General features: G+C 37.8%; 1 protein-coding gene, 1 long non-coding RNA gene and 1 other non-coding gene across 11 annotated transcripts in view; 2 read left to right on the top strand and 1 right to left on the bottom strand.

Moving 5' to 3' along the window:
• UNC5D (unc-5 netrin receptor D) overlaps positions 1–17,391 on the top strand; it is a 559,433-nt gene that overhangs the window by 299,289 nt on the left and 242,753 nt on the right. For all 9 annotated transcript variants that reach the window (XM_032288254.1, XM_032288260.1, XM_032288261.1 and 6 more), the window contains exon 2: positions 16,835–17,053. In XM_032288254.1, coding sequence (XP_032144145.1) covers positions 16,835–17,053 — 219 coding nt within the window. The remainder of the gene's footprint in view (positions 1–16,834; positions 17,054–17,391) is intronic.
• LOC116558348 lies at positions 1,185–11,193 on the bottom strand. The gene is made up of 2 exons (XR_004271963.1): positions 11,110–11,193; positions 1,185–1,263 (listed from the first exon to the last, which is right to left on the bottom strand). It is a non-coding gene; the product is annotated as an uncharacterized LOC116558348 (long non-coding RNA).
• On the top strand, positions 8,792–8,932 carry LOC116558538. The gene has a single exon (XR_004272046.1). It is a non-coding gene; the product is annotated as a U4 spliceosomal RNA (small nuclear RNA).

Genomic DNA, 17,391 nt, shown 5'->3' with positions numbered 1-17,391 from the left:
TGGGGAGAGCAGCACATTCTTCAGAAAGTGGCTCCTTGAGTCCTTGGACACTGCAGCTGTAATAGCAGGAACTCACCTCATCCATCTCACCTGTTCTGCACACGGTCACTGCCTCCAAACCATTTTGTTACCTTGAAAGCTAAGCAGATTCCTGGATCAGTGGCCTCTTTCACCTGAGTTGCTGTTGTAGCTGTCATAATCATTTTATCTGGGATTAGTGTGGGGTAGAGGTAGGGACCACATTCTCAGGGTAAAATAGAAGAAGAGTGAATTGTTTCTTTTTTTTTTTTTTTACAATGATAACATTTTAATTTCTCCAGAATTATTGGCAAGCATTTTAAATATTGAGAGATAAAGAGTTGTTTTCCCCATCTGGAAAAAAAAAAAAAAAAAAAAAAAAAAAGAAACCTGTGTTCTGCCATCTAAGGAAAGGACATTAATTAACCAGGAGGGATACATGTTTATCTCATACATATGAGTTTCCTCTGAGTATCCAAATGCCTCCAACCATTTAAAAAAATGGCATATAAATGCCCAGTGTGCTTCAATAAGCGTCATCTATTGATAGATCTGATCGTCAGGTACCATCCGTGACTACACCTACTGCAGGCACACGGCCTTCCTCCTTGACCCTGTCGATAATGAATGTGTAAATGCCTATTTGTATTCATCATGGGTCAAAACTTTGTGTGCCTTTACTTCTGCTGTCATCACATTTTATAATGGGCTTCTCTCTGTATTGGACTATCACTCAGAAAAAGGATTTTTAAAAAATTAACACCTATCACTTATACTCCGACACATTGAATGGTAAAAATTGCAGGTTGATTTTTTGGTTACATTTTTTTTCTTCTTTATTCCAATTTGAGACTTTTATGATTTTCCCTAATTCCTTTACCTTCAAGTACTTCCAGAGCAATTTCCTTGTCTGGCCAGCGCAGTATACAGCAGGTGATCCCATAGGGATTGTTTTTATTTGAATTATTTGTATGTGATAATCATTGTATTCCAGAACTCCTTCCTGAAAGAGGGGCATCTGTCGTGATCAGTTCAGACCAGTATAAAAAAATTCTGTAGACTGGGTAGCTTAAACAAGAGAAACTCATTGCTTGAAATTCTTGGGACTGAGAAGTGCAAGATAAAGATACTGGAAAATTTCCTTCTTTCTTTTTTTTTTTTTTTTTTTTTTTTTTTTTTGAGACTCTTACTTTGTCGCCCAGGCTGGAGTACAGTGGCTTGATCTCGACACACTGCTATCTCTGCCTGCAGAGTTCAAGCATTTCTCCTGACTCTGCCTCCTGAGTAGCTAGGACTACAGGTGCATGCCACCACACCACCACGCCCAGTTAATTTTTATATTTTTAGTAAGAAAAAGGGTTTCACCATATTTGCCAGGCCGGTCTTAAACTCCTGGCCTCAGGTGATCTGCCTGCCTCTACCTCTCAAAGTACTGAGATAATAGGTGTGAGCCATCACTCCTAGCCTCTCCTGTTTCTTCTAAGGGTACTAATTCTGTTCATATGGTCACTACTCTCATGACCTAATTAATTTATAAGGGGCCCACCTCCTAACACCAGCACATTGGGCATCAGATTTTCAACATTTTAATTTGGTGATGAGAAGGGGGAGGATACAACATTTAATCCTTAACAATGCCCAGTTAAATTTATCATGAATTCTAGAAATAACTGGCTATTTTTATAGTTGATTTCATATATCATCATTTGTCAATGGACAAAAGTCATTTCTAGGCCTCCGTTTTCTTTTGTAGATTTTTATCGCAGGAATTATAGGGAGGGAATGGTAATGTAGCATATATCTAGAGATTTTTACGATGAGCAACTCATAATGCTGTTTGTCAGCTTTCTCTGACACTGGTGTGCCATAGTTTGAGTCATACTGTCAACTTTAAACACTGTCTAAACATGAATTTTAATGTCTCTTAATGACATTATATTGCCTTCATATGTGGGTACCAAGTGTGCTTATTTCTAATTTGCAGTTGTAATGTTAAATTCTAACTCAATTGCAACATCACCTATAAACACTTTCACTGGTCTCCTGTTTGAGAAACTACCTGTTAATGGTTCTAGATGTACTTAAAGATCAATTCAAAATAAGTTACATTTACTTTGGTCTTCTGCTAGAGAAATTGTGTGTTGCTGGTTCTAGATTTACTTCACGATCAGTTCAAAGTAACTGTTTATTCATTTATATAAAATAGTATCCAAAAAGTGTTCAGGGCCATTTTTAAGTAAAGGTACCGCAAAATAGGTCCTTCCTGGGATATACAATGTCCTTTCTCTAATTTAATATTTGAAATTCTCAAAGATACTATATTTGATCAGGAAAGGCCTGTAGTCAAATTTGTTTTAATATCTATTTGGGCTATAAAAAAATAAAAGATTGAGAGATAAGAATATATATCTACATACATATATATATATACATATAGATAGATATATAGATATATAGTGTAATGATAACAATATCCATTCTTTTCTTTCCCTTTCTATGCCTACTTACCTAACAAGAAAATTTTGAAACTCTCTGAACTCCTACATATTTGCTCTGGAAATTACCTCTAAATGTTAGGGAATGTCTCTTTCCTCTTAGGGCACACTGACCCATTTGATTGATGGTTTAATATCTTCCCCCAAAGTACCAAGTAATGTTGGTTGTTTCTTTTAATTTCAAAACCTGTGCAGTAGTAATACAGGTCATTACCGATCTCCTGACCCAGACCTTGGGTGCCAACAAAATTAAGTGCTTGCTATAAGCCATAGATACCTGCAAGCTATCAACCTATTGATGATAAATAGCAAACTATATGGCCTAGCAATATGCACATGATTGTCTGATTCCTATTCATTTGTACATGGAGGTAGGGTGCTGAGATAACTAAATAATTAAATCACATAATGCAATTAGACTTACTCCATTAGGGTGCTCTTCACCCCGCCATTCTTCTTGCTGACAGGATGCATACCAGGTTTCACTCCAGTGCAATTAAGCTGATTAGGTAATACTAAGCTGTTCAAATATGCAGTAGGTTTTTTGTTGTTGTTGTTGCTGTTTTAAGCTCCATAAGTCAAAGGCCAAATTCTTGAGATACAACAGCAGGTCTTCAAGTGATGTACATAAAGCTCTTTACCCAACACATTATGGCAAAGTCAAGTAGCCTTAACCCTTAAAGAGCATCCAGGTCCCCAGAATTGGTTACTAGGTTATAACATTAGATATTGTGTTGTAAGGAAAAAATATGTAAATTACTCATGCATTTCCTAGAGTGCCACTGAGTAGACTGGGCTCTTGCTCTAGCATCCATAGGATGCAAAGCTATTTCTGTTCTATCCTTCACCATCCATCCATCCCTTAATTTTTCCTTAATTAATAATATGTTAGCAGTATCCTATTATAGGCTGAGTACCTATTATATGCATGCAATATCCAAGATTATTTGCATGTAGCTGTTGAATGCACAGAATAGCCTTGTGGTTTGATATTCTCTGTCTGGAAGAATACAGAAGCTAAGGTAGGTTAGCTATCTTGGCTAAGATCACACAGCTAATTAGTAAGAAAGCCTGGACTTGAATCTAACTCTGTCTTAACTCCAAAGTCCACATTTGTTTCCCTGTAGCAGGTTGCCTCTTGATAAAAAATAACAGGAGGAACAATATTTTGTGCTTCAAATACAACTTGGTATAAATCTGTTTCTGACAGTGTCTAGCATCTTCTCCAAGGAGGATAAGGGAACCAAGCCCCCTCTGTTGTAAAAATTTCACATCCCAATCAGATAACTGTCAAATCAGGGCACAGCTTCTATTGCTGGACACTAGTACCATGTGGTGTATTGTCAATCTTAACTAAATACCACATCCCAGCAGGCTCAACTAAATCTGTGTATTAGGAAAAATAACAAAGGAATTAAAAGATTTCATCCTCACATCAGTGTCTTAGGCGATTTCCAGAAGAAGGACTTTGTTGTGAAAAGAAGGTCAACTCATTAAGAAACGGAAAACAAATCCCGTTTCTTTTTCTTTTATGAATTCTCCACATAAAGCATTAATTTCTATTTTTATTTTTTTAAGATGTATGTTCTTCCCTGCATGAGACCTTTTGTCTAGAGGTACCCATTCTGATCAAAATTCTGTTTCATTTGGAATAGTGAAACTCATCTCTTGATTGCTGTAATCCAAAATTCTTTTAAAAATATGGTCACAAATGAATTAATGAATTGGAAGAAATAACACAAAAAGCAAGGTGTTACTGGTATCATTTAAGACCTTGATGCTAAGACAATGGAATATATACATTCAGATTATGTTCTACTTCTTTTTAGATATTATACAGCTACATTATCCTTAAAACTGTGTAAAACATGAAATTTAAATCAAAATATGAACAAACAATTCAGGAGGTAAACAAAAATAGTTGATAATATGGCTTAATATTTAATTTTGCTAGTTATCAGAAAATGTATATTAAGCAATTAATATTTTATTCATTAACAAATATCTCAAAAATATATTCAAATCTGGTGAGGTGAGAAAAAATGGTAAACTTCTGTAATGCTGATGCCTGCATCAATTTGAATTCTCCTTTTGAAAATAAATTTAGGGCTGGATATGGTGGCTCATGCCTGTAATTCTAACATGTTGAGAGGCTGAGGTGAGGGGATCACTTGACACCAGGAGTTCAGGACCATTTGGGGAAACAGAAAGACCATGTCTCTGTGAAAAATGAAAATAATTAGCTGGTCATAGTGTCACACATCCGTAGTACCAGCTACTAAGGAGGCTGGGGTGTGAAGACCACATGACCCAAGAATTCCAGGCTACGGTGAGCTACAATGGCACGACTGCAATAAAGCCTGGGAAGATCTAGTCTTAAATAAATAAAAATTAAAATAAATAAATAAAATTTTAAAAAGACACCTGATAATGCGTCATTTTCACTCAGTACATTTTATTGCAAAGATGATGGTCACAATGTTTTTTTCATAGCTTCATTTATTTTATTAAAAAATGTATTCAACAAACACATGTAGAGTCTCAGAGTTATTTAGCCATTGGGGAAATAAATAATAAAGAGTCTCCCATCCTTTGCTTTCATGGAACCTATAGTCTAGATATACATGATATTCATGAATAGTTACATACATGAGTAATTGGGCATTGATATATATGAATAGTTGCTTAGTAGTGCAAAGTATTCTGGAAGGACAAAAAAGAGGAATGTAACAAATCTAGGATTTGGGGGACTCTGGTGGCCTTAAATAAGATGTGTCAACTAAGCTGAACCTAAAGGAGAAGAACTGGCTAGAGCAAAAGAGGGGGAATGTTTATATCATAGGGCAGAAGGAAAAGCAGGTGTGTGAGCTCCAGGTGAAGAGCACTTAGATCCCTAAAATAATTGAGTGGCAGTCCCTGTAGCTTCCAGGTGGTGAAGTGATTAGGCATTGAAGCTAAGGATAAATGCAGGGACCACATCATGAAAGGCCTGGTCAATCATGATAAAAAAATATATATAAGAAATTTTATTGACAAGGCTGAATAATTTTATCCAAAGGATTAAGAACTTCAAGACAGAATGACATGTTTGAATTTGCATTTTGGAAAGGGCATTCTGCTTTGCAGTGTGTAGGAAGGATTGAAGGAGGGTGGGCAGGAACAAAGGCAGAAGTAGAAAAGGATCCATTCTAGTCATGTAGGGGAATAATGGTAGTGACTCAGACAAGCATAGGAAGAATGGAGATGAAGAGCAATTGCTGAATTTGAAGGATATTTGGGGTGGGGGGAATCAATAGCATTTAGTGATCAATTGGATATAGGGGCTGAATGGGAGAAAAGTAGTTGATATGCAGGTTCTAGCTTTAGGGAACACAGTGATGCTTCAGAGAGAGAATGATACTGAAGATATAAATTTGGGTATGATATAGATATGTGGAGAATTATAGTATCAATATAATGCTAAAGTTTGGATATAACTAAATGTTAAATAGCAAAGAAGTAGATCAACACTGACACATCTGCAATCATCTGAATTAGTTTTACAAGGAGATAATATGAAAAAGTGAGATAATATATTACAAATATATGTGTGTATTCTATGTATACACAACCTAAATATTAAGTATACATATGAAACAGATACTCTAATAAATCATATTAAATTATTAATAGTATTGGTCTTTCGGAATTTGGTGACAATGGGTAGAAATATTTGTAACATGTATATGTATTTTTCTATAATGTCATAGAAACTGTAATTTTCTCTACAAAATATACAATGCTAAAACCTATATTTTCAGTTTCACTATATTGAACTATAGTATGTTTACAAGTTACAAGATCACCATAAAAGATACTTTCCAAGATTTTGGAAGGCAAAATTTCTCAACAGGTAATAACGCAAAATTCAGCTGTCAGTGTAATATTTTGTGTTCCATCAAAACAAAATCAGCATAATGAAACATTGCTGTTCTGGATGTCATTGCAAAGAGGTTTTTATCCTAAGCCTGCGACTTAGAACTTGTTGGCAAGTTGTTTAGCCTCTGAGAAGGGGCCTGGATGACTGCTGAGACAGGAGAGTTGGTTTGGATTTTCTCTCAGGTGATCTTCCACCCTATTGTGCCTGTGTCCACATCACACACACAAAATTTCCATCAAACGATGTTTCAGTCAAATCAGCCTATGTTTACATTTTGAGATATGCAGCTAAATGGCCGCAGTGTGACCTGACATCTAATAGGAGTGCATTTCTTTCAAAGAGAATTTAATGTTTGTTCCTTACACGTTTGTTTCCCCTCTTTTATTTCTTCTTTTTGTCATAAAAAGATTGAAAATCCTCGCTGTATTAGTGTGCAGAACATAAAACATAAAGCTCTTCCTGAAAGGTAATTTTCCAAGAATGAAAAATATGAGAATGGTATTTGATTGTTTGGTTTTCTGTCATTCAATGTTGCATTAATGCAACCATTTTTCCCAAACTATGAATGGCCGCACTCCTGAAAACTGCCAGTTACAAATGAAAAACGATAACACTTTGAAAGCAAAACCTTTCCTAAATCCCACTAGGTTTCCAGATGAATTTGAAAATTAGTTAGTGGTACATATTCGAACACAAATATATCCATTGTTGGGGAAGAAATTAAATAATTTATAAACTCCATCTCCATATTCTCAGCAAAATATTCTTTTTTACATCTTAAAATGAATAATTGTTATAAATCTTATCCTACTCTTTTTCATTTTTTCCGAGGACATTTATATTTTGTTTTTTCCTGATCACGTGGATTTTAATACACTAAAGTTAGATACCATGAAGTGAAACCTAGAATTGCCACAGTTTATGAAGCCTTTTATATTATTTCACTAAAACAGGTGAGTGTGTGTGTGTGTGTGTGTTTCCTGGTTATATGTTGAAACCTAAAAATTCTAGAAACCTAAAAATAGAGAAAAAGCAAAAAAGCTTAATCCGATTACCAACATTGCACAACCCAGAGAAAAACACCTGGATTAAATTTGACATCTTACTTCAAAGTCTATTTGGATAAACTGTTATGGGAAAAAGTGACTCAGGTTAAATCACTGTATGCTTCCATTAAGGGACAAAACTCTACCTGTCATCATAACTAGTATAGACTCTCTGGCTTAGACCAAATTTGAGAGGCCAGTTTTGGAGATTACTTAAGTGGAAGCTAAAATGATGGTTTCAAATTAAATTAACAGTCAGAGAAAAACAAAACTTTTCCTTGTGGCCCTCTTGGGAAATTAGTCACCTGTGTTAGTGTGGCTGAAAGAGTAACTTTCCTGTGTATTAGGACCAGCATGGGTTCTCCCACATTCAAAGTATGCACAACTAAACTGGTCTTAGGGCCCATGCCGTAAACCAAGACAGCTTTCTTTCTGTAATCTGATGGTTGCTCTGTGTCTGCATCTCTGAAAGTTCCTAGTCCAAGGCATGCAGAAAAGAGAGATGTTAGAATTCCTAAAAGAAAAATTTTAAGCAAATTAAATTTGAGTTTAATTGAGCAAAGAACTGTTTGTGAATCAAGCAGTCCTTGAACCAAAATAGGTTTAGAGAGGCTCCAGGCTGCCACATGGTCAAAGAAGATTTATGGACAGAAAAGGAAAGTGACGTTTAGAAAACGGAAGTGAAGTTCAGAAACAGCCAGATCAGTTACAGCTCAGTGTTTATCTTATTTGAACACGATGTGAACCGTTGGCTTTAGGCATAATTTAAAATATGTGAGGAGGCAGCTTTAGTCTAAACTTAATTTAACAGACCCACATAAGACCAATGGTTTAATAAGATCTCAAACTCTTTAAAATGTGCATTCTAATGAAGATGATATTTAGCTCTACCTAACTTTTCAAATTCCTTTTCGTGCACTCAGAGCATGTAATATTTCAGCCATCCCACACTTCCTACAGTTTCTCTCTTACCTTTTTATCTCGGCACATGGCATGCCCGCTGTTGGAACACCTCCAACTTGCCCAATTGGCCATGTCATATATCCAGACTGTGTTGAGGTCTAATCTTCCATGTGATGCCTGCCATAAACTCCCCCAGGGACAGATAGTCTCTCTCCTGTGTACCTCATGGCACTTGGCATATATTTCCAATTTACTGTCATGCTAGTCATGGGTTTGTTATTATTTATCTCTAATTTTAGCCTGTGAGCTCCTGGCAGAAAGTAACTGTCTTACTCATCTTTGAATCCCTAGTACCTAGAATATTCTCTAATCTTAGTAGGCACACACACATGTCTGTTTAAAAAAAAATGAGCTTTACACAGTGACAGTGTCATAGCCAGTGAATTTCATCTGAGGTGTGGTTATTGCTAATAGAAAACTTTTCCCAATACCCTGCCATGACGACTTGGATTATAGTCGGAATTGGCAATTTTTGACAGTCTCCATGGAGCCTGAATAAGGAAAAAAGAATTCAAAGTACAAAAAATATAAAATAATAAACATTAAACGTATTAAACTGTAATAAATTGGAGAATAATTACTGTGATTTTGTAGGGTCTACTGAAAAATGAAGTTCCTTGTTTAAAGAACTAAGAATGGCTCTTTGATTTCTTTGTGTCTTAAGCACTGTTTCCCATCTGTCACTCTGCACAATTTATGATCAGCTCAATGAAATAATATCTAAGTATGGTAATCTATAAGATCAGCACAGGTGAGGGGAACTATGCAAATGCATTGATATAAAACATTTCCATTTTTATTACAGGTTAGGAAGAAAGCATAAGAGTTTTCAAGTTAAAAAGAAACAAAAACTTTTATTGGGGCCTAGGGAAAGAGTCTGTGTTTCATAAATTGCATTAAATATTTGGTATGTAAAATTCCGGCTGCTGTTCTGCATTAAATGGGTGAAATGCATCCCCTATCTAATTAAGTAACCATATGGAGACAAGTCACATTTACATAAACAAAAGCAGAGAACCTGGCTCTATTGTATTCTCTTCTAGATTATATAACTTGGTTTTCGTGCTATGGCTTTCTGCTCTGACTTGCACATTGCCATGGACCAATACACTCACGGAAAATGAATGGAAATTAAAGAGCTGATTCTAAAGAGCCTTATTCTATTTACATATTGCAGTGAGAGGGGCTCTGGAATATTATGAAATCTCTTATGTTTACTAACTGCTTGCCTGTTAAAGCCAGTAGTTTTGGGATCTGGCCAACAGGAAACCCATTGTGTATTAGCCTGCTTTGCAAGATAGCCATGTGCCTGGTGTATGGTGTAACCATTTCCCTGCATGTTTATTGAATAAATGCTTCACAGCATGTGTTCAGAATTTTTGACCTAACAGAATTTTACTAATGTAGCTACAGGGAGCAAATGATAAAGAAGTATTATAAGCAAAGGTCCATATCACTAAGGCTCTAAGATGAAAACGATAATAGCAATCAGAAAATCAAAACATAAATGTTAGGATAATACGTTTGAGAATGGAAATAATAGGGATGATAATTGTAATTCTTTCCTTTTTATACTATTCTTTGTCCACATAGGGATCTTGCTGAAGGTTGTGGTCATCGTGACACATTATATGTATGTAACATTTAATCACTTACTCTATTTTTACATATATTTTAACATCACAAAACACCAACAGATTTTAATCATCCGTTTTTGTGGATGAGAAAAATGGAACCTCAGAGTTAAGTTACTCACCCAAGGTCACAGAGTTAATGCAAACCTTGTCAGGTTATTTGATTCTCATGTGAAGTTCTTTAGTTTGAGCAGATTGAGTCTTTGCTTTTGGGTATATTCCCTGCTTACAATTTGAAACAAATACCAGTGTAGTGAAAAGACAATCATATTTTGGAGATCAAAGAGGGAAAAATAGTGAAATGTATTTCAAAGTAATATCATCTCAAGAAAAAAGTATACAAATAATTTAGAACGTCTCAAAACCTCTTGATACTCACCTTCACTTAAACAATAATCCTATGGATCAGGATTTTATGAATCCCAATTCTGGATGACTGTGGTCCCCAGTGTGCCTGATTGCATTACAAATACAACACATCAGATGATCAAATATTCACAGTTTACTGTGGTTAACCCTGATAGAATGACAGTGCCTTTGGCCCAATTGTTTTAATTGCTGATGTTCACTGCCTCCTTATAAATTAATTTGATTTTTAGTTGTTAAATATCCCTGCTTTAAAATAAACATTTTTTTTCTCAATGAAACACAGAAAAATTCTTACTTTATTCTCAAACAATTTTTCTTTGCCTTGCTTACGTCTAACTTTGGTGAGGATGTCTGGTCAGTTAAATACAGTTGGTAGAACACTTGTTCTCTCAAAAGTACTTATTTTCTCAAGACCTTCTCTGGGATGGGTTTCTAACATGCCCATCCTGACCTGGAATCACCATCCAGCTGACAGGTTAACCAAATGGTCTTTAAGGTAAATGTCATATTTATTGTAAGTGAAGAGGTGATACATAGATAACGTGTCTTTTGGTATCATCTTATGTCATCATTTTTTTTGTTTGTTTTTATTTTTTGAGATGGAGTCTTGCTCTGTTGCCAGGCTGGCGTGCAGTGGCATGATCTCGGCTCACTGCAACCTCCACCTCCCTGGTTCAAGCTATTCTCCTGTCTCAGCCTCCTGAGTAGCTGGGACTACAGGCGTGCACCACCGCGCCCGGTTAATTTTTGTAATTTAGTAGAGATGGAGTTTCACCATTTAGCCAGGATGGTCTTGATCTTTTGACCTTGTGATTCGCCCACCTCAACTTCCCAAAGTGCTGGGATTACAGTTGTGAGCCACCATGCCTTGTCTCATCTTCTGGTTTTATGAACTACACGCTATTACTCTACAACAGGCATTCACTAAATTAGAGTATCAGACTTATAAGGGTCTGTTCCTCTGAAACAGTGAAATCCTGAGGTGGTTGGAGTCATAGATCTGCGTTACTGTCACTGCAGCCTTAGACAAGATGCATAATTAACGCATCTCCTCAGATACACAATGACACCCACCTTGGAGAGTTTGTGTCTCTTGAATGACCAAATCCTTGTAGAAGGCTTATTACCATAGTCTGTAGTTACTTGGTAAGCAGCAGCTCTTATTTTGACTTTCTGGTAATGGAGATTCCATGTTTCTTAATCTACCAATGTTCTTTCCTGAACAGCTGAAGGCATTAGGATTTAATTAAGTGAAGCTTGGAGTGCTCGCGTAAGATGGAAGATGAGCTGTATCAGTGAGGAATGTTTTCTGCTGCAAATAACAGAAAATCTCTCAGTAGCTTTAAGTAGGGATTTTTTTTTTTTTTAACTGTAATGTATTATCTGGTGTTAGTTAAAGCTCTCAGTGATACCTGTGCTGGGACTTCTGTGTTCCTGTTGGACTTTTATTCCTGAACTCCAATTAAGGCAGAAACAGGAGAAAGGACAGTACCAGCCACACCTTTTTTCTTTTTTTGAGACAGCCTTGCTCAGTCACTCAGGCTGGAGTGCAGTCACGCCATCTCGGCTCACTGCAACCTCCACCTCCCAGATTCAAGTAATTCTCCAACCTCAGCCTCCTGAGTAGCTGGGATCACAGGTAGGCACGCACCACCACACCTGGCTAATTTTTGTGTTTTTAGTAGAGACGGGGTTTCACCATGTTGGCCAGGCTGGTCTCAAACTCCTGACATCTGTTGATCTGCCGACCTCTGCGTCTCAAAGTGCTGGGATTACAGACGTGAGCCACCATGCCTGGTCACATCTACTATTTTTATCCGGGAAATACAAGCTTTCACAGAAGCTTCTGTTCATGACTAATGGGCTAAACCAGTGTTACCTGACCATGCTGACCTCCAAGAAGGTCATCGAGTGTGTGACATTTCCAGCCTCTGCTGTGAATGTGATGTGGAAGGAGGCAGATGGCTGGATCAGTCACCAGCCATTTGTCCTACCACAATTTCAGACTTTTCTCTGAATTATACAGTGGAGTTGTGGCATATGTGTTGAGATTATAAATAAATTTATCTTGAAGGAAAAAAGGCATTTATACAGTCTTGCATAAAACTATTTATTAAAGTAAGTGACCTCTTCCCACCCTGTCCCAAAGAATAGAATCTGTCAGCAATTTATAAGCCCCTTAAGTTTCCACTTCAGTTCTTGTTCCTCTGTCTTGCCTAGTCTTCCTTTTTACTGAAAGAATTGACACTCTCCTGAAGAATTCAATTCTAAACTACTGAGCAGGGCTAAGCATGGTTGGCAAGTGTGTGGTGAGGGAGGTGACTCCTTGCCCTTTGGGATGAAAAAGGGGTGTCCTGGAGAGGCAGCCTGCTGAAGGGATTCAGCCTTCTTGCTGGAAGGAAGCCACCTGCTGGGCAGGGCTTTGCTGCACCAGGAATGAGAACCTGACCCAGTGTGGAACTTGGGGTGTGAGAAGATGGGGCCAGGTATAGAGATAGGCAGTAACCACTCCCAGCACTTCACCATACAAAGCAAAAAAAAAAAAAAAAAAGCAAATATGTTCCTATTTTTACCTACCTTATTTGTTAGAAGGGTGCAAATAAACAGTGATATGTATACAAATAGATGCATACAATCAATCCCTCACCTTCTCAATGCCACTCTAACAAATCATTTTCCTTTGTTTCTTACTTTCATGGATCCCAGCCCTTTTTGTATTTATGCAATAATAAAAATGTAATGTTACATTCTACCATTTTTGTCCTCCTCTGAATATTAGCATTGACTGATTCTTTTTATTTCTGAAACAGGATCTCTCTTCCACCCTTCCACCCTCCCTCCCCCCCCCCCTCCTCCCCTCCCCTCTCCTCCCCTTCCTCCTCCCCTCCCTCTCTCTCCCTCCCTCCCCCGAGGCTGGCGTGCCAGTGGTGTGATTTCAATTCACTGTCCCTACCTCCTGAGCTCAAGCAATCTTCCCACCTCAGCCTCCCAAGTAACTGGGACTACAGGCATGCACCCAGCGAAATTTTTAATTTTTAATTTTTTTGTAGACGAGGGTCTCACTATGTTGCCCAGGCTGTTCTCAAACTCCTGGACTCAAGTGATCCTCCTACCTTTGCCTTCCAAAGTGCTGGGATTACAGGCGTGAGCTACTGTGCCTGGTCTAAGATTGATTGATCGTTAAGGGGGATCCTTGGGTACCTTGGACAGTTACCCTCCGATTTTTCCATTCAACTCTTCTGCTCTGTGTTTGCAGGCTGAACATGCTGCTTTAGCTAAAGGACATTTATTGCAATGGGAGGAGAGGAACCTAATTGCTTTTAGATCTCTGTGTGTTTTGTGAGTTGAGCGGTTAAAACTTGATCTATTATATAATCTGGTGCCTTTATTTATTTGGCATTTATGTATGCTGTATAAATAGACATGTTCATGCATTGTTACTGGTTAAAAAATGCATCATTCAAATTGTACGTCTGAACCTGTCTGCTCAGCCTACCACTATAGATTTGAGTATGTTTTATCAAGTGACCCTTTTAGGGAACAATGAATTGGACAGAACTAAAGCCCCTGATGGGAGTATACGCAGTTGATTCTTATATAAAATCTTTTAATACTTTTGTCATTTCCTTTAATATATGGATTTACAAAAGCCTGCAGGGAATTGGTATTTGTTGAAGATAGAAATTGGCATAAGCATTCAGTAACAAAACAAATTAATATGTGATTTATTTTATGAAATTCATTTAAATATAATTCAAACTACTTTTTTAAAAAACCACATCTGAGATTCTACCCTGAAACCCCTCTTACTCCCTGTGATGTATACACATTTTATTTGCTGACTTTGTTGTACTTTTGACATAAACTGTTTGCCCTTTTTAGAATATTTGCTTTACAGTTTTTTGATGCTGACTGAGAGTTACTTACATGAGTTAGCTTTTCCATTGCAAATACATTTCAAGGCTTATAGTATCTTAAACTCTTTGTTATATGAGGCTGTTTTTTCTCCCCTTAAGTTGATGTATTTAATGGGGAAAAAATCTTATTTGGAAGAATCAAGTTACAGTTACATTTAATTTGTTGCAGTGGCAAACTGTGCATGTGTGTTCTCAGTCACTAGGAGCCGTTTACTCTCTTTTTATTTTCTTCCTCTTGAAGTCTGAGCCTTTGTACCTTTTTATGTTTGAAAATTCCTCCTAGAGTTCCTAAACAGAACATTACTTTTTTTTTTTTTTTTTTTTAAATTGAGACAGAGTCTTACTCTGTCACCCAGGCTGGAGTGCAGTGACATGATCTTGGCTCACTGCAACCTCTGCCTCCCAGGTTCAAGCATGTCTCCTGCCTCAGCCTCCCGAGTAGCTGGGATTACAGGAGTACACCACCACACCTGCATAGTATTTTTATTTTTAGTAGAGATGGGTTTTTGCCATGTTAGCCAGGCTGGTCTCTCACTCCTGACCTCAAGTGATCTGCCTGCCTAGTGCCTCTCAAAGTGTTGAGATTACAGGTGTGAGCCACTAACCTCAACAATTTAAGAGGCCTAGGCAGAAAAATAAGTCAGAAAATTACTCCTATTTTTAATGAATTAGGTTTACCATTGACAATGCTTCCTGATTTGGGTTGTTGATGACTTAAGCATGAATAGTAAGAGGCTCTGGTCAAAGCTGCATCAATAGCATGCAGAAAGCCAGTTTAGGTCACAAGATGCACCCCTTTTCCCAGACTCTCTCTGGAGAGCTGGATCTGATGTGTGAGTGCATTAGTCAGCTTGCTCTAGAGGGATAGGGTGCTCTAGAGAGCTTTAAAGAATAAGCTCTCACACATCAGAATATAGAATAGATGTATATATAAAGGATATAGATACATATGTAAAGAATATAGAATAGATGCATATATATAAAGGATATAGAATAGATACATATATAAAGGAGAGTTTATTAAGGAGTATTGACTTCCGATCACAAGGTGAGGTCCTACAATAGGCCATCTGGAAGCTCAGAGGAGCAAGGAAGCCAGCCCAAGCCCCAAAACTGAAGAACTTGAAGTCCAACGTTTAAGAGCAGGAAGCATCCAGCACAAAAGAAAGATGTAGGCCAGAAGTCTCAACCAATCTAGTCTTTTCATTTTCTTCTGCCTGCTTTTATTCTGGCCATGCTGGTAGCTGATTACATGGTACCTGTCCAGATTGAGGGTGTGTCTGCTTTTCCCAGTCCACTGACTCACATGTTATTCTCCTTTGACAACACCTTCACAGACACACCCAGGAACAATACTTTGCATGGTTTCATACATTTAAGTTGACACTCCGTGTTAACCATCACAGTGAGAATGTTCTTCCAGTCATTCACTAGGTTGTTGTCTTCCACTTCATCCTAAAGGCTGACTTGGTCTCAATGGGAACAACCATTTCTAGGACAGAGTTAATTTTGGTTTTGAAATGTTTGCTATCTTTGGTCTTACAGTAGAATGGCCTTTGGAGGGTACAAGATGCCACTCCCCCTTGTCCTCTTCACTGTGCTCAGCAATCACACCCTGCTGCCTTTGATTTTGTGACAGTTTACTGGGACTTAAGTGCTTGCTGACTGCATGAAGAAACAAGGAGGTACAGTTTTGCCTCCTGCTCTTCCCTTCTTATATTGCTTCCTCAGTTTCCTGAGATTAGGAGAGAGTGCAATTTGTTCCTTTCATTTGAAATGTAATTGTAGCTACTGGCTATAGGATCAGAGCTATTAGTGATTTTAGTTCTCACCCTTAGTGCAGTCCATCGTTTATGTTGGAAGGTTGTTAGGGGCAGAGGGTGAGCCGAAGGCAAGCAGAATGGAATCACATTCCCTTTGAAGGGGCAGTGAGCTGGTGAGGTATCCAGTATCCAAGATAGATTACCAGACAATCTCCACAGTTTCATAGGTAAAGAAAGCAGACCATTTGGAATCTTTTGACCATGTTTTATGGCTAAGTATCCTCTATCATCTTCCCTGTCATTCACATACATGTGTAGGAGAACAACATCTATTCTCACCTTTTTTTTTCAAAATACTGAAGAAATTTGGGGTTGTTAGTCACCCTTTAAGGTAGCCATTCACCAGAGCTTCTTACCTCACAGATGTTTCTGCAAAGACGCTCAGATTCAAATGGAAATTTGAGGAGCAATGTATTCATTCTTATGCTTTGACCAATAACGCTGAAGCCATGCCTAGCTGGAGGCACCATATCCTCCTAGTTCAGCTTCTAGAAGATAATTCATTTACATGGGTTCTACAAGCATGCTTTATTAATACAGTAGAAAGTTCTCCATCACAGATTCTTAACACTGGTGTGGGTTTGCCATTGTGTCCTGATGTATGCGCTGTCAACGTAGGCTGTGTTCTGATGTCCTCTTTGATTTCACAGGAACTGACAACAGCGAAGTCCTTCCCGAATCCATCCCATCAGCTCCTGGGACACTGCCTCATTTCATAGAGGAGCCAGATGATGCTTATATTATCAAGAGCAACCCTATTGCACTCAGGTGCAAAGCGAGGCCAGCCATGCAGATATTCTTCAAATGCAATGGCGAGTGGGTCCATCAGAACGAGCACGTCTCTGAGGAGAGTCTGGACGAGAGCTCAGGTAGGAGTGTGCAGCAGTCAGAAGCAGCCATAGCAACTCTTCAGATTCTCTAGTGATTATATGTCTGGCAAAGACTAGAAATCTTTGTCTAGGCGACCTCATCGCCTAGTATGAATGAGGTCATAGTTAAATCACTCTCAGCATATAAGATGTGCTCCTTTCTTCAAATGACTTCACAGCTGCCTTTCTAGTCTCTTCCAATAAAATGCAGAGGCATTTTCTTCTGGCTATATATAACTTTAAACATTGCATTTTGTATGGAAGGTGATACTCTCATAGTCACTGTTTTCATTTGCAGAATTCTGAATATTTTTGAGGACAAATATTGAATCTTGCAT

Source organism: Sapajus apella, unplaced genomic scaffold, assembly GCF_009761245.1.
Source record: "Sapajus apella isolate SASKATOON/1434 unplaced genomic scaffold, GSC_monkey_1.0 scaffold21, whole genome shotgun sequence".
Classification (NCBI taxonomy): domain Eukaryota; kingdom Metazoa; phylum Chordata; class Mammalia; order Primates; family Cebidae; genus Sapajus; species Sapajus apella.
This window is presented reverse-complemented; position numbering and strand designations above follow the sequence as displayed.